Below are 25,539 nucleotides of genomic sequence, written 5' to 3'. Positions count from 1 at the left end.
TAAAGATACTCAGCACTGCGCACCGGCGCTTGAACTGAAATTAAATGGAATCATAACCAGAGAAGAAGACATTATAGCAAGCACTTTTAACAATTTTTTTATCCAATCAGTTGAGGAGCTGGCACAGAAGTGCATTACTAGTAATATAGTGAGCATTCCTATTGATAATGACAAACCAGTTTTTAGAATTGAGGAAATTAGTGAACTTGAGGTAGAGAATACCATAAATTCACTAAGGAACTCAAAAGCTAAAGATGCTTTTGGTCTTGATTCTGTATTTTTTAAAACTCATAAACAGTCTTTAATTAAACCTCTTACACATTTAATCAATTTATCAATTAAACAAGGTATTTTCCCAAGTTCCTGGAAAACAGGCGTGGTAACCCCCATTTTCAAGGCCGGTGATAAAACACTGGTGGAGAACTATAGGCCCATCAGTATACTACCTGTAATATCTAAGGTAGTAGAGAAATGGGTGGCGAAACAGCTGACTGCTCATCTTAGTAAAGGCCATACACCACTGCACCCAATGCAGTTTGGCTTTCGAAGTAATCACTCCACGGAAACAGCCAACTGCTTTTTTATCGAGAACATCAAAATGAATCTAGATAAAGGAGGCGTGGTGGGTGCAATATTTTTAGATTTCAAAAAAGCATTTGACACCGTCGATCATGACGTTCTTTTGTCAAAACTATCCTATTTTAATTTCTGTGGGAATGCAATTAAATGGATGAAATCATATTTAACTGACAGAAAACAAAGCACACGCATTAACAACACTCAATCCACATATCTAAACTCTAGAATAGGTGTCCCTCAAGGATCTATACTGGGCCCCCTTTTGTTCAGTCTCTATATAAATGACCTGCCCACTGTTTGTCCATCTGTACATTTACAAATGTATGCAGATGACACAGTCCTCTACGTGCATGCTAAAAATAAACAACAAGCTGCACACCAACTGACTGAGGCCATGAGCAAGGTATCCATATGGCTAACTAATTCATGCTTACACCTGAACATAAGTAAAACAGAATGTATGTATTTTACAAAACAAACTACTGTGACTTATGACCCTGAGGTAATTGTTAACCAAGATAAGGTTAGAGTGGTATCTGACTTTAAATATCTGGGAATCATCCTAGACTCACAACTCTCATTTAAAAAGCATACAAAAAAGGTTGCCAATATTGTTAAATTTAATCTTGCAAATTTTAAGTATATAAGATCATATCTACCATTGAAGGCCGCAAAGCTTTTCTTGCATGCGATGATCTTATCACATTTTTCTTATTGTTTAACAAGCTGGTCGCAAGCCAATAAAACAACATTGCAACCATTGGAGTCACTCTATAAACAGGCATTAAAGACATTGGACTGTAAGGCTAATAGCTATCATCATTGTCACATAATCAAAAAACACAATATGTTTAGCTTTGAAAACTTCAGACACTTTGCTGACGCATGTCTTGTCTTTAAGGTACTCCGTGGGCTTGCTCCACCACCACTGTGCCAGTTTATAAAACAGAAAGATAGGGTCAATAGAGTAACCAGAGCAACCACCAGAGGGGACTGCATAGTTCAATATAGAAAAAGTAGGATTGGAAATACAGCCTTTTCTGTCAGAGCTACAATTTTTTGGAATAGCCTACCCAATGAGTTAAGGGAGTGTAATAGTCTCTCCTCTTTTAAAAAACAGCTCAAATCTTGGATTAGGGATAATTATAATTGTAACCATACACGCCATACATAACCATACATTTTTTTTTATTATTATTTGCATATACTGTATCTACTTTATACTGTAATTAAGTTGAGGGTTGATGATGTGAACAATATATTGTCTGTTTGAGAGTATGCCCATATTGTTTTAAAATTTCTGCTGTATTTATTACATTGCTACTGTATTTTAGTGTATCTTTATTGACTTTTGTATTTTAGGGTGCCTGCTAAGATCTGGCTAGGGACAACAGATGGAAACTAGCACTTGTAGCTAACTCTGGCTTGTTTACAGCAAGTAACTTGTCTGTTGATCAATGAGCATTGTCCCTATCAAATAAAATAAATACAAATACAAATACTTTAAATGATACCAAACATGTATATTTACTTTTTGTACACACTTAACATCGCATAGGTTTTTAGGGAGCTTTAAGTGAGGAGGAGAAGAGGAGGAGATGATGGGACTGTAAAAGTGAGGTGTGAGCTGCACTGTGTGCTGCGTCTCGGATGTTGCTGGTACATATGCAAGAGAGAGTTCAAATGTTAATTCTCACGAGAGCCTTTTGTTTTCTCGAGGGGTAGCCCAGACTTACTGGCACCCACCTTACAACATGTTATTTTTCTTAGCAAAAGCAGAAAAACTTCCCTTTCCCGCATCAACTTGTTCTGCTTAGGCTCATGTTTCCCTTACTTACCTAATTCAACTTAGACTCAGGTAGCCTATCCTTAATTCCACTCCTGAGAAAGTATAAATATGCTAAGAAAGTATGCCTGAGCTTTATTATCTGACTCACCCAGAATCCAAAAGCCTTGACAGTGCTCGTCAAATCTGAGGAGAGAAACACCAGACAAGAAACAAACGTAAGAATTCTTTTACCATGCAAATGAAATTTCTAAATATCAGTAGCCTAACGCTTTTAGTAAGCTTCTTTTACAGTCTTTCACAGAAACATGGAACCAGTAACATAAGAATTTCAGCTTTGTGGTGTTGAGTGTAATTGTGGAAAACTTTTCTCCTTTTGTTTGCAGACTATGTTTCTTACAAAAAAGTTTTTCGGGATCATTTTCAGTCTCTCACTGAATGTATGGCTCTGTGAGACTGCAAGTGTATTCATTTGTAAGTAAGAATATTTTGATTGAAATTAATTTATCTTAAAATGTTGACATTTTTTATTACGATATATTCCACTAAATCTTTGTCTTACATTGCAGTGGATCAAGAAGAAGCATCACGTATTGATACCGCTGATATCAATCTTGAGAGAGCATATACTGCTCGAAGCTGCAAAGAACTTCAGAAAGTGTATCATGTTAATGATGGTACGCTCATTTTATGTTAATGTTTGATCTTAAGCAAGAACTGCACTGAAGTGACTCAGGAATGCTCTGTTCACGCAGACGGCCTGTACTATCTGAACTCCTCCAGAGGGTTGCTTTACCAGACCTTCTGTGATATGACCACTGCGGGCGGAGGCTGGACGCTGGTTGCCAGTGTTCATGAAAACAACATGTACGGGAAGTGTACCGTTGGTGATCGCTGGTCTAGTCAGCAGGGCAGTGAACCGAACCGGCCTGAGGGTGAGGGGACATGGGCAAACACAGTCACATTTGGAAGTGCAGATGCCTCTTCAAGCGATGATTATAAGGTATTCTTATTACATTTCTGTCAGGTCCATTAAGGCAAGAACACACATGACAATAAAATATTTAGGAAAATTTATATCAAATAAATTGCATTTCAAGTGATAAATTCTGAATTAAATTTTGGCGGTATGGCTCTGTTCAGGGAGTCCTCTGACCTTTCAAGAGCACCATGAAATAGCAGAGAGTCAGAGGACAGCAGCAGCATTAGGGAACGCTCACACAGTTTAGGACTGGGAGAGCTGAACTATTCCCCCTATGAACAGAGCAGCAACGATGACAGAAAAGCAAATGCCACGTTATACACGACAAGGAGGAGCTGGGGAGGTGGCGGGCTGCAAAGAAGCTAGCATCAGCAGTTAGGAGCGAACTGAATCTGTTTAAAGAGGGCGCCTTGTTTGTATCGTAGCCATTAGCAGCGGGGGGATGAAGAGCTGATGCGCTGATGCAAAACAGCTGATGCATCTCAGCTGATGAGACCGTGTTGTTGGCCAATAGTGTTAGCAGCGTCTTGACTACATGGCCTGCCAGAACTGACGCTTACGCTTAATTTATGGTTTTACAGCAATAGTTAAATAGAAGAAACAGAAATGACACAAAAGTATAATGATCAAAGGATGTTTTTGGAGAATCTGAAACGATAGTCTCCTTTCTGTCCCAGAATCCTGGCTACTTTGACATTCCAGCACAAGATGTGTCCGTGTGGCACGTTCCTAATAATATGGAGGTGGAATCCTGGACCGCGTCCTCCATCCTGCAATACCACACTGAGAATCACTTCTTAACTCTCCACGGAGGAAACCTTTATTATTTATTCAAGGTCAGATAAACTTTTATCTAAAGGGTTTGTAACATTCACAGAAATACAATTTTTGTGAAATTACAATAACAATAATTTATAATAATAAATAATTTTTCCCCAGAAATTCCCTGTGAGGTTTGGAATAGGGACATGCATCACTGATAATGGACCTGTTATTCCAATCGTGTATGATAATGGAAATGCGGATTACAACAAAAATCTCTATGGTCCCAGTGCAAGAAGTATGACTCTTTTTTTTATTTTTTTTTAATCCTTTATTTAAGCAGGCAAGTCTTTTAAAAACAAATGATTATTTACAGCAACACCCCGTGAGCCAATATTTTCCAAATATTTTCAATGACAGTGGCTTCATCAGTTGATAGTATCAGTATCATAAATCTGTGTATTATTAAGTGATGGTGTACAAGGCATCATCATTGTTGAGATCCAGTCACTTTAATGAATGAAAGCCATGTCATGTGTTCATGGACATATCATCTTTGTTATATGATTATCATCACTGATATATTCTGGGCATTTCCCCAGCAAATTTTCTGCCTGGATTCATCTCATTCAGAGTCTTCAATACTGAAAGGGCAGCCATGGCTCTTTGTTCAGGTGTCAAACCAACCGCCTGCAACACTGAACATGTGAGGAAAAATTATATTCTGGATTATTTCTATATCACTGTCTATGGACAGCATTTGTAAGATTGATGGTAATTTTTGTTGTCAGTAATGTCCTCATATTGTTGCAGTTCTGTATTGGTGGAGGTGGACACTTTCCTGAGGCGGCCCCAAGGCAGTGTGGGGACTTTGCGGGATTCGACTGGGATGGCTATGGCTCTAATGCGGGATGGAGCGCTTCCAAAGAGATAACTGAAGCAGCCGTGCTCCTCTTTTATCGCTGACACTCCCATCAATCTAAAATCACCAACATCCTTTCCTTCTTTCTAAGATTTTCCACATTGATTAACACCTGAATTTTACATAATTATTTGCACAAATGTATTTCTTTACGATATATATCCAGTGGTTGTCAATTATACTGTTCAGACATCAGATTAAAAATGTACTTTAGTTTAACTTCTAGTTTACAAGATACTTTGACAAGGTTTTATGAATACATTTATATTGTGGATTAATTTTTTAATTAATCATTACTAACATTTCTTTTTCTTGCAGGATTTATTTTATATTCTTTTGAAAACTAAATGTCCCCAGCACTTATAGAAAAAGAAATGATAAATTTAGCCAAATAGAAAAAAAGTATGGACCCGGCTAGACAGTTATTGAAATATAATCGCCCCATGATATATTGAGTAAATAACAAACTAACAACCTTATGTTTTAGGTAGATCTAAATTTGCTTTGACAGTAACAGATGTCTGTTACAGGGGGTTGCTGAAATTGCACATGTTGAACCAATCATATTAGAGAAAAATGGTGTGATGATGATGAGTAAAATGTCATGTTACCTTTCCTATGTACCTTTCCTATCTAAACTCTTGTACTCTTTTTGCTGGGGGGATTCTCTCTGAAATGTGTAAGATCCTCCCAGTCGTGATTAAAGCATATTCAAAGGCATTGTCTGGAGTCTGTCTGGTGACTGATGCACAGTGGGTTAGTGGAGCACTAGAGGTCTTATTCACAAGTGATGATAGTGTTCACAGGGGACGAGACGACGGGTAGGAGATGTGCTGGAGGATAAATGTGTAAACATTGATTAGGGGACGTATGGGGTCGATTAGGTGTATAGGGGAATTTCTACCACAATATTTAAATAAAGGTAATATATTAACCTTAGTTAGGTTTTTATTTTTTATTATTTTAAGCATGTATATTTCTACAAAGCATTGGGGAACATTGATCTATGTAATGCATTAGAAATGATAAGGATGTTTCATAGAATTGTAAACATTCAACATCTTTTGATGTTAGGGAACATTTGAACAATATTCTTAATATTTGTAATGAATGAACCATCAACAGTCTGGTTGACATACTGTAGAGTAAGCTTACCCTTTCTCAAAGGCTACTTGTTGAGGAGCGAAGCATATTTGAGGACATGCTGCTCTATAATTGAAGCTTAAAGAGCATATTGCAGGTAAAAAAAAATAATCTAAATGAATATAACCGTGTATGAAAAGACCATATGAAAAGATAATGCAGGATTTAAAATGTTTTAAAATGACAAAAGGACACCAATTTAGTAGATAAAGTGAGCGTTTCTTTGACTGCTCGTAAAAAACGCTTTTTTTCAACATCGCGTCATTTTACGTCACAAGAGGGAGACGTGTGCTGTGCTCTGCCGCAGCTCAGTGCAGAGTAGGTTGGTATTCAGTAAGAGCGGTTGTGAGTCAGTGTGTTTTCAGTAGTTTTTGTATTTCAATTTATCATCGTCATGCTAAATTATTGTGTTTGTGGAGCTTGCAAAAACTCCAGCCTGTCAGGACATCGAGTCCACCGGTTTCCTAACAAGAAAAGGGACGGTGCTATCTTTCGTGCCTGGGTGCGGTTTGTGCAGGTGAAGAGACGGGATTTCTCTTCCGCATCAGCTTCGGAAAACGCGGTCGTGTGTAGCGTTCACTTCAGATCGGAGGATTATTGTCCCGGTGATATGATGGAGTTCAACATGGGATACCGAAGTAAGAACCGTGTGAGACTCAGAGCTGGTGCGGTTCCTTCCTTCGTTATTGGCTGGAACAGTTTGTTATGTTTTGTGCTGCGAGTTAGCTCTGTTTGTTGCTGTTTGTTTTAGCTGCGTTTGTGGAGACTAGGCTGTCTGCAGAGACCGCGTTTCTTTACAGTGTGTTCAGGGGACAGGCAGCTAGCGGATGGTGAGGAGATGTTTGCGGTATGTGAAAAAAAAAAAAATGTTGGCCTAAAAAGTGCGTGATATCGCTTAGAACATGTCTTTTTAGCTCAAGAGTAATAAATTATCTCTACCCTAAACATACTCATGTCTGCTGGCCTGGAGAGGTCCATGCTCCTGTCTGAAGTGCATATAGGGTATCTGTAGCACATATGGGTTCAGACAGCAAGCCTCAAAGCCTGGGTGCAGAGTCAGGCACTGCACATCAAGTCTGCGGGTGACATTTTCCACTAAGGCCCAGTATGCATCCACCTCCCTGCAACACTGACTTTCCTCAGCTGTAAACATTGCCTCGCATTTCCCACACAAGCACCTATGGAACAAAAAATTGTATCAGAAATCAAAATATCTCTCTGTCTCTCGATGAGAAACTAAGTTATATCACGCAACGTTAGTCTGGACGGATATTAATGAGCATGACAAACGCCTGATCAAAGCTTAGTTTCTGTTATTGTAAGTTCCAATACTCCTAGATGACCAATAATAGTGTCCAGTGTACATCGTTAGCGAACGTGTATCTATAAGCTAACACTGGTCTCTCTCACCACTACACCTGCCCTGTTCTCCACTGGTTCTCCTCACACCACAACTCAATTTGTCTCCTCTGACCGTTGTTCTGTCTAACATTAATCCTGGCCTGTCCCTGCTCTCTTGGCAGCCTAGCAGGCTCATAATTGTATGGCTGTGGTCCGTCATACGAGTTAAGTATGAACAATTTCCTCAGCGTCCGAAATGTCATTGCGTTTTTTTCCATTTTTTCCCTGTTGTTTGAATCGACCGCTCTCCCTAATGCTACGTCACGCCCATTAAAAGAAAATCTAGTTCCTACATTATTTTTCTATACATTGACTCGTTGGGTCTGCTAACCTGCAATATGCCCTTTAATTGGGGCTGATGTCTCAGAGAGAGACACATTGTAATGGCACAATTCTTATGAAAGCACATATTTTAAACTTGTGTTACAAAGATAACCTGTATATTTACAAAATTCATGTTTGTATAGAATATAAAATGTGCATCATGTCAAACAGTACATGTCCACCTCTATCATTATTTGAGACAGAATGAAGAATTTTGCGAGAAATTGCCTTATTACACCTTTAAACGTCATTACTGGGTTTCAACTTACTCAAATATCATGATATAAATGTAAAAATAAAAACAAAACTTTAAAGTGGTTCAAATGTTGGCTTATATCTTACTAAGATGCTATTATATGTAGTTTGTGAATCCTGTTTTGTTTTCAGACAGTTTCACATAGGCCTAACTTTCAAAAAAGTCCAGTACAAACGTTACTGTCACTCATTAACAGCAGCTGACTGTCACGGATACACCCTTGTCAGCACCAGACATCCTCACTCCGCCCACTCGTTCACAATCCCCTGAGTTCTGATTGTCTGCACCTGCTTTCACCACCTGTTTGCACTCTGCACCCATGATCTCAAGCACTACTTATGTTCAGCACTTTGATCAGTTCACTGTCCGGTCTCGTTGATACCACACTGACTTACCTGACTCTCTACCGACAACCTGTACCGAACTCTACCAGCTTGTCTACCTACCTGTAGTGATGGCCAGATCGAGGCCTCGTGAAGCAATGAAACAGTTGAACCAAATGTGCCATATTGTTTCGAGGCTTCGAATCAATCCGACCCCCGTCTCAACGGTGACACCTAGTGGTCACTTGCAGGTGTTGATCTGAAACAACCTTGACGAGCCATTAAAAAAATGTGTTTTTTTTTTATTATTATAATTTTCTAATATGTGAAGATTGTAACCTATAGGCTCCTCATTGTGCATAATGTTATTTTGGTCTTGCAAAATGAATATTAATAAAAGAAATCAAGCCACAATGTCTCACTTTTTGAGAGATTTTTATTCAAAAATATTAATTTCTCTGCTGTGGAAGGACTTAGACTACTTCTTTTTTTACAGATAATTTCTCCAGCCTTTGAAAAAATCCTCTCACAAGGGACACTTGTTGCTGGCATGCAAAGATATATATATATATATATATATATTGTTTTGGTGATTTTCCTTTTATTGTGACAGGACAGTAGATGACAAAAAAAACGAGGCGGGAAAGGTCCACGAGCCGGGACTCGAACTCGGGACGCCCGAGTGCAAAGATGCTACATGTCGGCGCACTGACCACGAGGCCATTAGCGCCGACGGCAGAGATATTTTTTTTTAGCTAGCACATAACAAATGAGGAAAGATTACTGCTATCTTTTTCCAGTTTCATTTAAATTCCAGTTAAATTTGAATGCAAGCCTAAATAGCCTATAACTAATCAAATCGCACTATGTCACTATATCACCAAAAATCCGCAATCTCAAAATCAAACTCCTCTCACAAAAACCCACGAGGTCAATATGCGTTGATTTCACTTTTATACAGATGTGCGACTGTGTGGTCTGTTCCCGACCGTGTCAATCAAACGCTGATTCGGCGGACCACACCTGATGAAACACTTAGTGAAACACTTCGAGGCTTCGTTTGGCCATAGTCACGTGACATAGGTGTTTTGAATCACGCTTCGGATCAGTGTTTCGAAACATCTGCGCTTCGGGATCTCGCAAAGCTTCGGAACGACTGTTTCGCGTCAGCCATCCTTACCTACCTGTTCATCGTCTGATCCCCATCCAGTCTCTCCGGTTCCTCGTCTCGCCTGGTTGATCATCCTGTCTGGTCTTCACTCTGTCTCTCTGGTTTGCCTTCCTGTCAGGTCTTCACTCTGTCTCTCCGGTTCGCCTTCCTGTCTGGTCATCTTGTCTCTCTGGTTCATCATTCATTCATTCCTGTGTTCAGATAAGAGACTCAGTCAGACTTCCATTTACCATCAGTATTCAACCTATCTGCAATTCAGCTATTTACCTGTCATTGTCGATCCTGTGGTCTTTAATAAATCTTTGTGTATACCTGTTTGTGTTCTGCCACTTCATGACACTGACATAGTTGCGACAAGAACAATTCTCAGTAGACTGTGAACACTCGTTCGGACCTTCTTGGCACCTTCAAAGGCGTGTTCTTTGCAGAGATGAATAGTAATGAAGTAGAACTACTTCACTATTGTACTTAAGTACTAAAAGGCTGTATCTGTACTTTACTAGAGTATTTTTTTTTTTCTCCTACTTTTACTTCAGTACATATTTTTGATGAGTTTAATACTTTTACTCCAATAATTTTATGTGCTGCATCGTTACAATTATAAAAATGTTACGAATCATTCCAAACCCACATTATCACTGCCAGAGCAGTAGATGGCTCTGTCACCAGGTTTGATGAAGCTGGCCCAGCGAATCAAGTGATCAAGAAAACCGCGTGTGCTCCCATTCTGCCTTTTGCTCTGCTTCCTGCCATTGAGAACACTTGAGCTTTAATTTGTTTCGAGATGAAAGAACCAGAAACACCACCTTCAACTTCGAGTGATCGTGGCGGTGAGGAAGGAGACCAGAGTCCATGTTTTGATTTGTCGGAGTGAAAGACAATTCATATAGAATGAAGTGCGTAACTGTTAGCCATCATAAAGACGCCGACGCACTGAATCGTTCTGTTTAAATAAAGTTACTATTAGATGTAGCCTATTGGTATTACCTTGACAAACTATACATTATTGAAATGATATAAGACTCAAGTTTCAGTATTTGAGCACTATTTTATTCTGAGAAACTTATAGGGACAGTCCCAGCAAACACAAAAACGTTTTAAAAATGTTTTTTTCACGTCGTAAAAAGGTTGTGATAACGTTTTTTTTTCGTCGGATTTAATACGGGAGACGTTGTTTTTTTTTTTACATTATAAATACGTTTTTTTTTACCACGTTGCGTAAACGTTGTAAAAACATTCCATAAACTTTTTTTTTTACGTTGTTAATGCGACGTTCTTAAAACGTAAATATCACATTTTACTTTCTGTACGTCGTCTTGGTTATAACACATTCACCCGAAATCACCAAAACGAGGTTTCCAGGTTGTGCTTTGGATGTAAATTACCTTGAAGTGTTTCTCACACACTGCATGTGTTCTACATCAGCCTTTTGTGATTCCATTGTGAAGCGTAGTCGACCCGTTAAAAACATTGAAACGTCAGTGGACAAGAAATATAGAGGTAAGTTAATTCTTAGGAACTGATTTTACTTAACTTATTACATAAAAAGTTATGGATTGATTTATTAATTCAACATTATGTAACTACCCAACTTTTCCTTCAAGCAAAGGTGTCCAAAAAACAAAAGTGTACTCAAAAAAGAAAATAACTCATATCTCACAAAAAATAAATGTATTAATACAAAAAAATAAACCAATATAGCAATATAAAATATATTAGAACTTTTATTATACACTCACCTAAAGGATTATTAGGAACACCATACTAATACTGTGTTTGACCCCCTTTCGCCTTCAGAACTGCCTTAATTCTACGTGGTATTGATTCAACAAGATGCTGAAAGCATTCTTTAGAAATGTTGGCCCATATTGAGAGGATAGCATCTTGCAGTTGATGGAGATTTGTGGGATGCTCATCCAGGGCACGAAGCTCCCGTTCCACCACATCCCAAAGATGCTCTATTGGGTTGAGATCTGGTGACTGTGGGGGCCATTTTAGTACAGTGAACTCATTGTCATGTTCAAGAAACCAATTTGAAATGATTTGAGCTTTGTGACATGGTGCATTATCCTGCTGGAAGTAGCCATCAGAGGATGGGTACATGGTGGTCATAAAGGGATGGACATGGTCAGAAACAATGCTCAGGTAGGCCGTGGCATTTAAACGATGCCCAATTGGCACTAAGGGGCCTAAAGTGTGCCAATAAAACATCCCCCACACCATTACACCACCAGCCTGCACAGTGGTAACAAGGCATGATGGATCCATGTTCTCATTCTGTTTACGCCAAATTTTGACTCTACCATCTGAATGTCTCAACAGAAATCGAGACTCATCAGACCAGGCAACATTTTTCCAGTCTTCAACTGTCCAATTTTGGTGAGCTTGTGCAAATTGTAGCCTCTTTTTCCTATTTGTAGTGGAGATGAGTGGTACCCGGTGGGGTCTTCTGCTGTTGTAGCCTATCCGCCTCAAGGTTGTGCGTGTTGTGGCTTCACAAATGCTTTGCTGCATACCTCGTTTGTAACGAGTCGTTATTTCAGTCAAAGTTGCTCTTCTATCAGCTTGAATCAGTCGGCCCATTCTCCTCTGACCTCTAGCATCAACAAGGCATTTTCACCCACAGGACTGCCGCATACTGGATGTTTTTCCCTTTTCACACCATTCTTTGTAAACCCTAGAAATGGTTGTGCGTGAAAATCCCAGTAACTGAGCAGATTGTGAAATACTCAGACCGGCCCGTCTGGCACCAACAACCATGCCACGCTCAAAATTGCTTAAATCACCTTTCTTTCCCATTCTGACATTCAGTTTGGAGTTCAGGAGATTGTCTTGACCAGGACCACACCCCTAAATGCATTGAAGCAACTGCCATGTGATTGGTTGATTAGATAATTGCATTAATGAGAAATTGAACAGGTGTTCCTAATAATCCTTTAGGTGAGTGTATATTATAACCAATAAAGCTAAATAATAGCTTTATTATTTATAAGCTTTAATCAACAAAGAAAATATTGTATAACAAAAGTTAATTCCCAATCATGTTGACAAAACCAACTATACAAAGAACATACAGATACACAACTGTAATAAATAATGTTAAAAGTATTGATATATGAAAAAAAACAACTAAAAATACAATGTTGATTAATAGGGCTGTAACGATACGTGAAATGAAATCGAAATCTTTAAAGTCAATTTCGTTTTGTATGAATTGTGTCTTAATTTTAATCAATGTTTCATCAACCAATTACCTGGATTTAATAAATAAGAAGTAAATATATCAGACAATAGATAATCAGGACACGGAGGTGCCGGCGCCTGAACTGGAGCTAGTCTCATAAATTAACCCAAACTCAGTGTCATGAGTCAGGTTATATTCTCTCTTTCACTATCCTTTTACACACACATGCGCACACACACACGCACCTCTTTGTACGTTCATCTGAGATCCACACACACACACTCTCTCTCTCTCTCTGTTTCGCAGGCCTCTCTGTCTACCCGCACCTGTTAGTCATCGCAGTCAGCGCTCGCGCTGCTTTGCAATGACACCTGTTCCCACTTTCTCCTAAGTGTTCACCCTTTATCTAGTGTTGGTTCAAGCAGTTATTTGTCGGATTATTGTTTCATGTCATTCGTTATGACTGCTGCTCCCTTCATGTCAATACGATTTTTGGAAGAACTCACCTTGTCTTGTCTGTCCGGTACAGCCTGCGTCCTGCATCTGCTGCGTGAGTACCTCTGCGGTCCTCTTATCCTGGCTGAGATACCTACTAAGCACTGTCTTCCATCTCTACGGGTGACCAGATCTAATTCTTCATCGAGACAGGAGTTTATTGACTGTTTTGTTTTCTCCAGTTCTGTGTTCCACAACGACTTGTTTATATTTTCATTAAAGACTGTTAAATCCTGTCAACTTCTGCTTTTGGATCGTTTCATTATAACTGTGACACTCAGCTTATAAGGTAGCATACTTGCCTCACAGACCTTTGAAATATATCTATATTGAAATGTCTACTTTTAAACAACAATTCAAAACGAAAGAAAACAGACTGCTCTCTGCTTATGTAATCCGTATGAAATGTGCATTTCTCTCTGGCGCGTTCACTACTGTGCACTTCTCTAAAGCTCTCGTACTAAAAAAAAATCAGTTCATATATTCAGTTACTGATTTAGACATGGCCAACATTCGAATCTTGAAATTAATGATTTAAATGTGAGCTTGGGCTACACTGCCGTGCAAAGGCAAAAGACCGTAACTTCGTTTTTGGTCGAAAATGAGTTATTTATATTTTTGGCACATTCAAGACCTCCTTTATCATGTGGATAAGTATCTTAAATCAATTCCGTTGTTTTTTCGAGAAAATAATGATTTGTCTTAACAGTAACTTCCAAAAGCCCATGAGAAACAAAGGCAGAGCACCGTATGTTACGGCTCTTTGGCTTTGTTTTGGAACGCTCGAAATGGAGTTACGGTGCTCTGCCTTTGTTTACCCGCGCGTCAATATGAAGTTACTGTGCCGGTTTTCAATCAAATAATGCTACCTACCAGATTGTACTGTTATCTGCCTTTGTTTTAATGTTAAAATTACGGTGTAGCCTGTGTACTTTGTACAGCTGCCATCAGTCCCTCTAACTTCTAATGTCCTCAGAGCTTTCTCCTGCACAACTGCGGTCAGAACATTTAGTATGGTCTGAACCCGCCGTCGACAAACGTGCGATAACGATCGCGAAGGATTATGCAGAGTTGACAGAAAAACGTTACGCATTGCCGTATCAGATGAATACAACCAAGAATTAAAGCCCCGCCTCACTCAGTTCGGGTACAGGACCTGGTTGAAACACTCATGCATCTAGCTGGCAGAGTGCCAAAACTTCGTCTGCGACTTCAGCCCCGCCCTAAACGCGGTCGAGCCAATGCTGGACTAATATATCTATGGAGGTATTTTGTCATGTCAAATGTATTAATAATGCCATCAGAATGCAACCAAAGCACAGGATAGCAATAAGTAGATGGCTATAAATAATTGAAAATCATACAAAATAAATGCCATGGTGACTAGATTTTATACAGGTGTTACTATAATGATTTTGTTAATGGTGATCAGCAACCAAATATTGATAATGTGGAAGTTACTGCCTTTTGCCTTGGCATGACTTCTCACTTTTTGCTGACAATACAAAGGCAGAGTACAGTAACTTAAAAATAGTGGTCAAAAGTCAAGTTTGAGCTCAATTTTTTTTTATGTATATAATTTCCATTACTAAAACAACTATTTGCCAGATTTCCAGTGTTCTACCTATAATTAATTTGACGGGACAACTAAAAATCTTTAAAGTCATTTTTCTCAGTTCCACATATAGCGACTTAAGGTCTTTTGCCTTTGTAGGGCAGTACAGTCAAGTGGGCACCGATCATGAATTATTTAAGTGAAAGAGTTAGCCATGGCTCGCAAGGATTGTTGAGCCACGACAAAAGTTTCCACTTTGAATGCTTTAGCTTGGCAGTTATTATTATTTTTCTCCATCTAAAGTGAGAAAGAAAACAATAACCTAAATGTAAAAAACAATGGTTGTCCAAAATGTTAAGTATACACTGGAGTTTTCCCTCTAGGCCTACATATACGTGCAAGATTTCATACATAGATAAATTGTAGGCTAAATGTTTGCTTGATTGAATGACGTACGTCACATGAAAACTATGAATTAACCTACTTTCAGGTTAAATAAATTAGCTCATCCACTGACCAATTGCCAGCAAAACCTTTACAAAACTATCAAAATCTCTCATCTACGGTGTGAGGACCCTCTTGGAATTGCTCCGTTTATTATCTACACATAAAATGCGATTAAAAGCCCAAACTTACAGCTCAAGTCTTACAGCTTAACCTAACTTACCTCTAGTTAGCCTGGATGCTAACGGACTTTTTCGAATACACTAAACCATTTCTATAAAGTAAATATTCAACGGAAGCGAGTCATTTACATGAAAGAAAGCGCCAGAAACATTTGTATGTACTAGTTGTGTAATTTTAGCGACTAAACTTACCTGAAAGTAGTTAAAACAACAGTGAGAGAGGAGTTTTGCAGCTTATCAGTTGAGCTGCTGCCCCGTTTCCATGGTAACATTTTCAGCGAGCTCCCATTAAAACCCCCTATTTTTTTACAGTCTATGATTAAAACACGCAGAAGTCACGCAGGACGCAGCATTTACATACATTTTGAATTGATGGAGTGAATTATTTGACAATCAGAAAAAAGATCCTGAAACTTGATTCATTATTAAGTGGATAGTAGTATGTGGCCACTGTCAAACTGTAAATGGAATGAGCATGAAAGCATTGAAAATGTAAAACAATTATGAATATATATATATATATATATATATATATATATATATATATATTATGAACATTTTCTCATTTATACAAATTAACAGATGTAACATGAGAAACAATTTATAAGCTTTTAAGTATTTTTTTATATATTTCAAATATTAAAAATGTATTTCAATATATTTAACAGTGCTTAATATGCAGTTATTAATATGCTATTTAAGTGCTGTTGTTTATTGGGGTCTATACTACTGTGATGTTTAATGTTTTTATGGATGAATTATAGGCATATTTAAATGTAGTGATGGTTAGCAAATGTTCAGAAATAGGTGTAGCCTACTAATATACAGCACAAGTGTTTTCAACGAGATAAACCACCAGGGAGCGCTTTTTGCTGGATATCTGCCATGCCAAATCATGTAGATATTTATATTTATACACATGACGGGCCAACTTGATTCAGCACAAAAAACAACGTCCAAATGACGTCTAGTTTCGTTTTTGTAGACATACGTGATATCTAGGTTTTTTTGACTACTTAAAGAAAACGTACCAGTTTGGTAACAACGTTTTTAAAACGTCTTATTCCAACGTGCAGATTACGTTATTTTTAACACCTGAATAAAACGTCTCCCAAAAGTTGTAGTTTGGTCTAGTTTCCTTTTAGTAGTAAACAAACGTGATATGTACGTTTTTTTTGACTACTTAAAGAAAACATACCAGTTTGGTATTTTTTATATAACGTTTTATTTTGGTTACATTATTTATCCATTTAAAAAAAAAAAAAAAAAACGTTTTAAAAACGTTGTAGGCCTACTACATTACCTAATTGCAACCAAAATACAATGTTGTGAAAAGTTGTAAAAACGTTTTGTGTTTGCTGGGAAGACAATACAAATCCTAATCAACTATTAAAACATTTACACCGTTCTATAAAAACAGATAAAAATAATGGATGATAAATAGTTCAGTATAACAATCATATTCAGTTGGAAATCTATAGCGAATACTAACAGCTTGCATGAATATTCATGTTCACATGTGGGCGGCAGGAAACGCCCCTTTCCGCTGATTGGTCCAATATTATCCCTACATCCGTTCTTCATCAGTTCTTCCTCAGTTCAGTGGAAGAGAATATAATCATCCTCTACTGTAATATTTGTACCGGTATGGGTTCCTAAACCTCTTATTGGAACTAGTCAACATTTGAAGTGGATCAAAACCTTTCATCAAAGTTATACATGAATTATGAACAATACCCGTTCTTGTCTTAAGACAACTTTGAGGAAGTTTTTTTGATCCACTTCAAATGTCGACTACTGTACATACAGTATCATCTCTCATCAAGGAATCCCCTGACACAAATGTACACTGTAAACTGTGTACACCAGCCGAGTGGAGTCATCTGAGTCGGGAAGATCCGCACAACAGTCCCAATTATAATTCTGACGGATTTTACTGGTTACAGTCATTAGGTTGGTCGAAGTTAAAATAAAACACAGTTAAAACTATTATTTTATAGCTTTAATTTTATTATTCTAAATTAGAATCTTTATTGATTCTAAAGCGTATTCATATTACCTTTATATAATTATTAATTTAAAGTGTGCGTAGTAATAATTGATTAACTAAAATTGTACATGTGTGATCAATTAAGGGTATAATAATTACATAAATAATATCTAAATCATACAAAATTATTATTATAAATAAGTATTACTAAAGGCCAGACGATTTTGTCTTTAAAAATCAATTGCTATGTAGTGACCTTTAATTTGGAGTAGAAACAGATGGAGTGACTTTATCGCATCAGTCACTTTGCTCACAGCTGATTTCATTTTCAGTTTGAGATCTCTTACCTGGAGCGTAACCTGCCCTGCACCAGGTTAGCCATGGCGATGAACACTGCTAAAAGCCAAACCACTTTAATGGTGCGCAAACTTAACTGAAACATGCCTGCCTAGCCTCTTAAACAGGCTTCATGGTATAGGCCCATGGCTGCAGCCTGCAGATAGGGGCGGGGCTGCACGTGTCGCCCCGCCCCACACTTACTTTGATTGGCTCATTCGTCTTCAATAGGAATACATTATAAATAGTGTTTGTAGTTGGTGTAGGTCAGTCAAGTAAATGAATAGATGAGCAAATGTCATAAATCAAGTTACAAAACTGTAAAAGAGATGTCTAATCCCAGATAAATAAGATAGCAATGTCTGCATTATTGAATCACTGAGTTGTTATATATACTGCAAGTTTAATCTTTTAGATCAGCCAGTCTAATTCACAAATTAGTGTTATTTATTGTGAACCAGGTGATTTAAAAAAAAAAAAAAAAAAAAAAAATCGCATTTAAAAAAAATAAATGTGGTATCGCATGGAGGATGCGGTCCAGGATTCCACCTCCATATTATTAGGAACGTGCCACACGGACACATCTTGTGCTGGAATGTCAAAGTAGCCAGGATTCTGGGACAGAAAGGAGACTATCGTTTCAGATTCTCCAAAAACATCCTTTGATCATTATACTCTTGTGTCCTTTCTGTTCCTTCTATTTAACTATTGCTGTAAAACCATAAATGTAATAAGAATACCTTATAATCATCACTTGTAGAGGCCTCTGCACTTCCAAATGTGACTGTGTTTGCCCATGTCCCCTCACCATCAGGCCGGTTCGGTTCACTGCCCTGCTGACTAGACCAGCGATCACCAACGGTACACTTTCCGTACATGTTGTTTTCATGAACACTGGCAACCAGCGTCCAGCCTCCGCCCGCAGTGGTCATATCACAGAAGGTCTGGTAAAGCACCCCTCTGGAGGAGTTCAGATAGTACAGGCCGTCTGCGTGAACAGAGCATTCCTGAGTCACTTCAGTGCAGTTCTTGCTTAAGATCAAACATTAACATAAAATGAGCGTACCTTCATTAACCTGATACTTCTTCTGAAGTTCTTTGCAGCTTCGAGCAGCATATGCTCTCTCAAGATTGATATCAGCGGTTTTAATACGTGATGCTTCTTCTTGATCCACTGCAATGTAAGACAAAGATGTAGTGGAATATATTGTAATAAAAATTAGATTTTCAACATTTTAAGATAAATTCATTTCAATCAAAAAATTCTTACTCACAAATGAATACACTTGCAGTCTCAGAGAGCCATACATTCAGTGAGAGACTGAAAATGATCCCGAAAAACTTTTTTGTAAGAAACATAGTCTGCAAACAAAAGAAGAAAAGTTTTCCACAATTACACTCAACACCACAAAGCTGAAATTCTTCTGTTACTGGTTCCATGTTTCTGTGAAAGACTGTAAAAGAAGCTTACTAAAAGCATTAGGCTACTGATATTTTGAAATTTCATTTGCATGGCAAAAGAATTCTTACGTTTGTTTCTTGTCTTGTGTTTCTCTCCTCAGATTTGATGAGCACTGTCAAGGCTTTTGGATTCTGGGTGAGTCAGATAATAAAGCTCAGGAATACTTTCTTAGCATATTTATACTTTCTCAGGAGTGGAATGAAGGAGAGGTTACCTGAGTCTAAGTTGAATTAGGTAAATAAGGGAAACCTGAGCCTAAGCGGAACACGGATGCGGGAAAGAGACGTTTTTCTGCTTTGGCTAAGAAAATAACATTTGAATAAGTTAACACCTAAATTAGGGAAGAAATTGATATTGATTGTCCGGTTAGTCCAGTTAGTCCGATTAGTCTGACCAATCTGTATGTCACACTTTTGAAATTATGCCACCATGTACGCTAGGGTGCCACTCAAATTTTTACTCACCCCCCAAATGTGTTAGTAATGTGAAAAGAAAAAAGTTGACAAAATTTTAATGTATTCTAATGATTATTACAGGTAGCTCAACGCGGACAAAGTTTTACAATATGCAAATTTTTTTGATAGTAGCCTACTACTAAGTTCAGAATGTTAATATTACTAATGTAATATTAACTTTGACATCACAAATCAGATTATAGCAAAAATCCTCAAAAAGTAGACTAAACAGTTACTTCAGCAGTTAATAATCAACAGTTCAGTACAATCAGTTTAACACAAATGATGTCAAATAGTGACCAAAATGTCAGCAATTAACGTCTGCAGATGTGGATGTTGCGGCAGCATCTGCTTTCCTAACTGCTGTAAAGGTGGACTTGTTAGGATTTGCAGTCATGGCGGTGTTTCTCCACGACTTGCAATAGAAACTGCTTCTGTTCCTCTTGATTCGTAAGGACTCATGGCCACTCCTTGCTCGGCTGCATCGTTGTTGACAACTTTCAAGCTTCTCACTTTCCGTTGGCCTTCAATGGCCCTTCAAATTGAAATTGCGAATTGGAAATACGCTCAATGGAAACGTAAATTTCGCAAAAACTCCCATTTAGCGCAAAAATTTTTTTACGCTCGCTGACCTCAACTATTTGTAAAATTATGGAAAAGATTAGATTACAAATTGACAAAAATGGCAAGAAGCCCTATTATAACTTAGTCAATTGTGCACAATATAGCAAATAAATTAAAAAAACAATGCAATAATCACCTTCAGTTCTCTTCTCAGTGAATAAGATGATGCACAAAGTTAACTGACTAATGAGCTAAAGTGAGCCGAACAGTCTAACACAACAATATTATTATAATTGGTGATTGGTGAGGGACGACAGATGACATGTTTTACATTCCAAAGAATATCTCAATTCTAAAATCATAAAAGAATTTGAACATGGACACCACAGTTAAATGATAAAAATAACAATACTCACCCTCAAGGATTCATTTACTTTGGTGAACAAAATTGAAATAAAATGGCATTTTTTTGCATAGGCTAAATGTACTACATATGCAACATTTGAGCTCATTGAGCTACCAGTAAATAATAATATATCTCAATGAAACTTGACACTGCTACTATGCATCATAAAAGGAACAGAATCAGACCTTTAAAAAAAAAATGGGGATGAGATCTTTAACTTAAACATTTTTTTTCCATTACATTGAGTGGCACCCTAATGTTCGCATCAGTTGGGGATGGCTCGCAATGTGTACACAGCAACAGACGAGAACAAGATGTTTGTCTGCTAGCTTGTTCTTCCTTCTCAGTTTCACAGTCGAGGACAAAACACTTTTTCAATATTGAAAGATCAATATCAATGTCTTATCTAATCTGCTTTGGCTTTCAAAATAATATTTGAATATGTTAACACCTAAAATTCAACAAAGGTGTAGTTTTTGTTTGAACTTTGGTTCGAGGCGAGATTATGGGGGAATCGAGCCGAATCGAGTCCTCTCACGCAATGTGAAACTGAGGAGGAAGAACAAGCTAGCAGACAAACGTCTGGTCCTTGTCTGTTGCGAGCCATCCCCAACTGATGCATACATGGTGGCATAATTTCAAAAGTGTGACATACAGATTGGTCGGACTAACCGGACCCCCCCCCACATTAATTTAAGATACCTTGCAGGTAACAACATTGTAGAAATATGGTGATTTGCCTATTTATTATAAATGTTACTTCTATTAAATATTGGGGAGTATATATGTGACTTTTATAGGGGTTGTTCTCATACTGTTGTTTAAACATGTGTTTAGGATATTTGTTTTAATCCATAGTTTTAATTTAGTACAAATGTTAATTCAATAACAGCCTGATAAAAGATCAATATCAATGTCTTACCTAATTTAGGTGTTAACTTATTCAAATGTTATTTTCTTAGCCAAAGCAGAAAAACGTCTCTTTCCCGCATCCGTGTTCCACTTAGGCTCAGGTTTCACTTATTTACCAAATTCAACTTAGACTCAGGTGACCTATCCTTCATTCCACTCCTGAGAAAGTATAAATATGCTGAGAAAGTATGCCTGAGCTTTATTATCTGACTCACCCAGAATCCAGAAGCCTTGACAGTGCTCGTCAAATATGAGGAGAGAAACACCAGACAAGAAACAAACGTAAGAATTCTTTTGCCATGCAAATGAAATTTCAAAATATCAGTAGCCTAATGCTTTTAGTAAGCTTCTTTTACAGTCTTTCACAGAAACATGGAACCAGTGACATAAGAATTTCAGCTTTGTGGTGTTGAGTGTAATTGTGGAAAACTTTTCTTCTTTTGTTTGCAGACTATGTTTCTTACAAAAAGGATTTTCGGGATCATTTTCAGTCTCTCACTGAATGTATGGCTCTGTGAGACTGCAAGTGTATTCATTTGTGAGTAAGAATTTTTTGATTTAAATGAATTTATCTTAAAATGTTGAAATTTTTTTTATTACAATATATTCCATTACATCTTTGTCTTACATTGCAGTGGATCAAGAAGAAGCATCACGTATTAATACCGCTGAAATAAATCTTGAGAGAGCATATACTGCTCGAAGCTGCAAAGAACTTCAGAAAAAGTATCATGTTAATGAAGGTACGCTCATTTTATGTTAATGTTTGATCTTAAGCAAGAACTGCACTGAAGTGACTCAGGAATGCTCTGTTCACGCAGACGGCCTGTACTATCTGAACTCCTCCAGAGGGGTGCTTTACCAGACCTTCTGTGATATGACCACTGCGGGCGGAGGCTGGACGCTGGTTGCCAGTGTTCATGAAAACAACATGTACGGAAAGTGTACCGTTGGTGATCGCTGGTCTAGTCAGCAGGGCAGTGAACCGAACCGGCCTGATGGTGAGGGGACATGGGCAAACACAGTCACATTTGGAAGTGCAGAGGCCTCTACAAGTGATGATTATAAGGTATTCTTATTACATTTATGGTTTTACAGCAATAGTTAAATAGAAGAAACAGAAATGACACAAGAGTATAATGATCAAAGGATGTTTTTGGAGAACCTGAAACGATAGTCTCCTTTCTGTCCCAGAATCCTGGATACTTTGACATTCCAGCACAAGATGTGTCCGTGTGGCACGTTCCTAATAATATGGAGGTGGAATCCTGGACCGCGTCCTCCATCCTGCAATACCACACTGAGAATCACTTCTTAACTCTCCACGGGGGAAACCTTTACACTTTATTCAAGGTCAGATAAACTTCAACACCATTTTTAGGTTTGAAACATTCACAGAAATACAATTTTTTTTGTGAAATTACAATAACACTGTTTTTTTTTTTTTTTTTCAGAAATTCCCTGTGAGGTTTGGAATAGGGACATGCATCACTGATAATGGACCTGCTATTCCAATCGTGTATGATAATGGAAATGCGGATTACAACAAAAATCTCTATGGTCCCCATTCAAGAGGTATGACTCTTTTTTTAATTTATCCTTTATTTAAGCAGAAGTGGTTCAGTGGTTCATTTAGGTTATCTACAAACCGGAAGGTTGGTGGTTCAATCCCCAGTTCCACCTGACCAAGTGTCGAGGTGTCCATGAGCAAGACACCTAACCCCGGCTGCTCCCGACAAGCTGGATGGCGCCTTGCATGGCTGACACTGCCGTCGGTGTGTGAATGGGTGAATGTGAGGCTATATGTAAAGCGCTTTGGTGGCCATAGGTCTGTGAAAGTGCTATATAAATGCAGTCCATTTACCATTTAAGCAGGCAAGTCACTTAAAAACAAATGATTATTTACAGCAACACCCCGTGAGCCAATATTTTCCAAATATTTTTAATGACAGTGGCTTCATCAGTTGACAGTATCAGTATAATAAATCTGTGTATTATTAAGCTGTGTATTATTAAGTGATTATGATTGTTGAGATCCAGTCACTTTAATGAATGAAAGCCATGTCATGTGTTCATGGACATATCATCATTGATATGATTATCATCACTGATATATTCTGTGCATTTCCCCAGCAATTTCTCTGCCTGGATTCATCTCATTCAGAGTCTTCAATACTGAAAGGGCAGCCATGGCTCTTTGTTCAGGTCTCAAACCAACCGGCTGCCACACTGAACATGTGAGGAAAAATAATATTCTGGATTGTAAAATTGATAGTAATACATTTACAATGAAAATAAATCAACTGCACCAATGTCACTGTAAGAAGTGCCCAGGCGTGTCTTGTTGTTAGTAATGTCCTCATATTGTTGCAGTTCTGTATTGGTGGAGGTGGACACTTTCCTGAGGCGGCCCCAAGGCAGTGTGGGGACTTTGCGTCATTCGACTGGGATGGCTATGGCTCTAATGCGGGATGGAGCGCTTCCAAAGAGATAACTGAAGCAGCCGTGCTCCTCTTTTATCGCTGACACTCCCATTAGTCTAAAATTGCCAGCATCCTTTCCTTCTTTCTAAGATTTTCCACATTGATTAACACCTGAAGGTTTGCTGAAATTGCGCATATGTTGAACCAATCATATAAGAGAAAATGGTGTGATGATGATGATGATGATGATGAGTAATGTCATGTTACCTTTACTATGTACCTATCCTATCTAAACTCTTGTACTCTTTTTGCTGGGGGGATTCTCTCTGAAATGTGAGATCCTCCCAGCTGTGATTAAAGCATATTCAAAGGCATTGTCTGGAGTCTGTCTGGTTACTGATGCACAGCAGGTTAGTGGAGCACTAGAGGTCTTATTCACAAGTGATGATAGTGTTCACAGGAGATGAGACGTTGGAGATGCGCTGGAGCAGGATTCAGGAACCTTTATTTTTTTATTTCTGGTAAATGCATTTTTCCAAAAGAGCCAGAGTGAACAAATAATATAATATTATTATTAAAGATGTGCTTTTTTTCAATAAAATTTCAACAGTAGTAATTATTAGTTCTACCAGAAAGACTCGGGAGAATTAATACTGTGTGGAAATTGCAGTAATTTGCAAGAGACAACTTCTCACTTTGAGCACACGAATGCGTGTGTCGTTTATTTTTCAAGGTAAACTAAAACAACAGAAGAATGGCACTGAACAGTGTCCCGCGTCATCACGCCTTCCCGACATCTTAAAGGGACCGCGATCCCTGAACAGTTATGCAGAAAAACAGTGTACAGAACTACACTTAATAACAAAGGTGAATTATGTCTTTCACATTCACTACACACGTCCCCCCAGAATTCACCATAACAGAAAAACCAAACAGTCAACGTGGAGACCCCAATGCAGCCGGTGTAACGTCATTACACGGGTGAGGGGCATGGAGTGTGGGCGGCTTGAGTGGGATGGGAGCACAGGGTGGGGGCAGAGCAGGAGGCCGTCCGCGTCGTGGGGGCTGGGCCAGGTCAATAGGCCTGGCCACGTCCAAATGAGCCGGTTTAAGGCGGTCGATGGAGAGTCGCTCCGGTTTGCCACCCCTGTCCACCACAAAGTGTTTGTCCCCCGTCTCCAGAACCCGGAATGGGCCCTCGTAGGGCGGGCGTAGTGGTCCCCTGTGGGCATCGTGGCGAATGAAAACATAGTCGGCTGTTTGAAGTCCTGCGGGGATGTGCGACTGAGGGAGGCCGTGACGGGAAGTGGGGATGGGTGCAAAAAACCTTGCATTATCCAGTAGAGTGGACCGCTGGAGAGAAGCAGACCAGGGAACGGTGGTGTTAGGGACAAAATCCCCTGGCACTCGCAGCGGCTGTCCGTAAACAAGTTCCGCGGATGAGGACTGAAGGTCCTCCTTTGGTGCAGTCCTGATGCCCAG

At 38.6% G+C, this 25,539-nt stretch overlaps 3 protein-coding genes across 3 annotated transcripts; 2 read left to right on the top strand and 1 right to left on the bottom strand.

The window, feature by feature from the left end:
• Nucleotides 1–2,458: 2,458 nt before the first annotated feature.
• On the top strand, nucleotides 2,459–5,745 carry LOC311302635 (intelectin-like). The gene is made up of 8 exons (XM_084428635.1): nucleotides 2,459–2,583; nucleotides 2,752–2,839; nucleotides 2,985–3,042; nucleotides 3,121–3,368; nucleotides 4,025–4,183; nucleotides 4,287–4,407; nucleotides 4,712–4,815; nucleotides 4,923–5,745. Exons 2-8 carry the CDS (start codon nucleotides 2,804–2,806, stop codon nucleotides 5,073–5,075), a joined length of 879 nt encoding a protein of 292 aa, XP_084284761.1. The 5' UTR covers nucleotides 2,459–2,583; nucleotides 2,752–2,803; the 3' UTR covers nucleotides 5,076–5,745.
• Nucleotides 5,746–17,979: 12,234 nt separating this feature from the next.
• On the bottom strand, nucleotides 17,980–19,003 carry LOC311302649 (intelectin-like). The gene is made up of 3 exons (XM_084428657.1): nucleotides 18,902–19,003; nucleotides 18,576–18,823; nucleotides 17,980–18,450 (listed from the first exon to the last, which is right to left on the bottom strand). The coding sequence occupies exons 2-3, from the start codon at nucleotides 18,765–18,767 to the stop codon at nucleotides 18,334–18,336; spliced, it is 309 nt and encodes a 102-aa protein (XP_084284783.1). The 5' UTR covers nucleotides 18,768–18,823; nucleotides 18,902–19,003; the 3' UTR covers nucleotides 17,980–18,333.
• A 2,832-nt stretch (nucleotides 19,004–21,835) lies between these two features.
• On the top strand, nucleotides 21,836–24,430 carry LOC311302685 (intelectin-like). Its single transcript, XM_084428697.1, has 8 exons — nucleotides 21,836–21,916; nucleotides 22,085–22,172; nucleotides 22,270–22,377; nucleotides 22,456–22,703; nucleotides 22,829–22,987; nucleotides 23,089–23,209; nucleotides 23,768–23,871; nucleotides 24,008–24,430. Exons 2-8 carry the CDS (start codon nucleotides 22,088–22,090, stop codon nucleotides 24,158–24,160), a joined length of 978 nt encoding a protein of 325 aa, XP_084284823.1. The 5' UTR covers nucleotides 21,836–21,916; nucleotides 22,085–22,087; the 3' UTR covers nucleotides 24,161–24,430.
• Nucleotides 24,431–25,539: the final 1,109 nt, after the last annotated feature.

Source organism: Rutilus rutilus, assembly GCF_951802725.1.
Source record: "Rutilus rutilus genome assembly, chromosome: 13".
Lineage (NCBI taxonomy): Eukaryota > Metazoa > Chordata > Actinopteri > Cypriniformes > Leuciscidae > Rutilus > Rutilus rutilus.
This window is presented reverse-complemented; position numbering and strand designations above follow the sequence as displayed.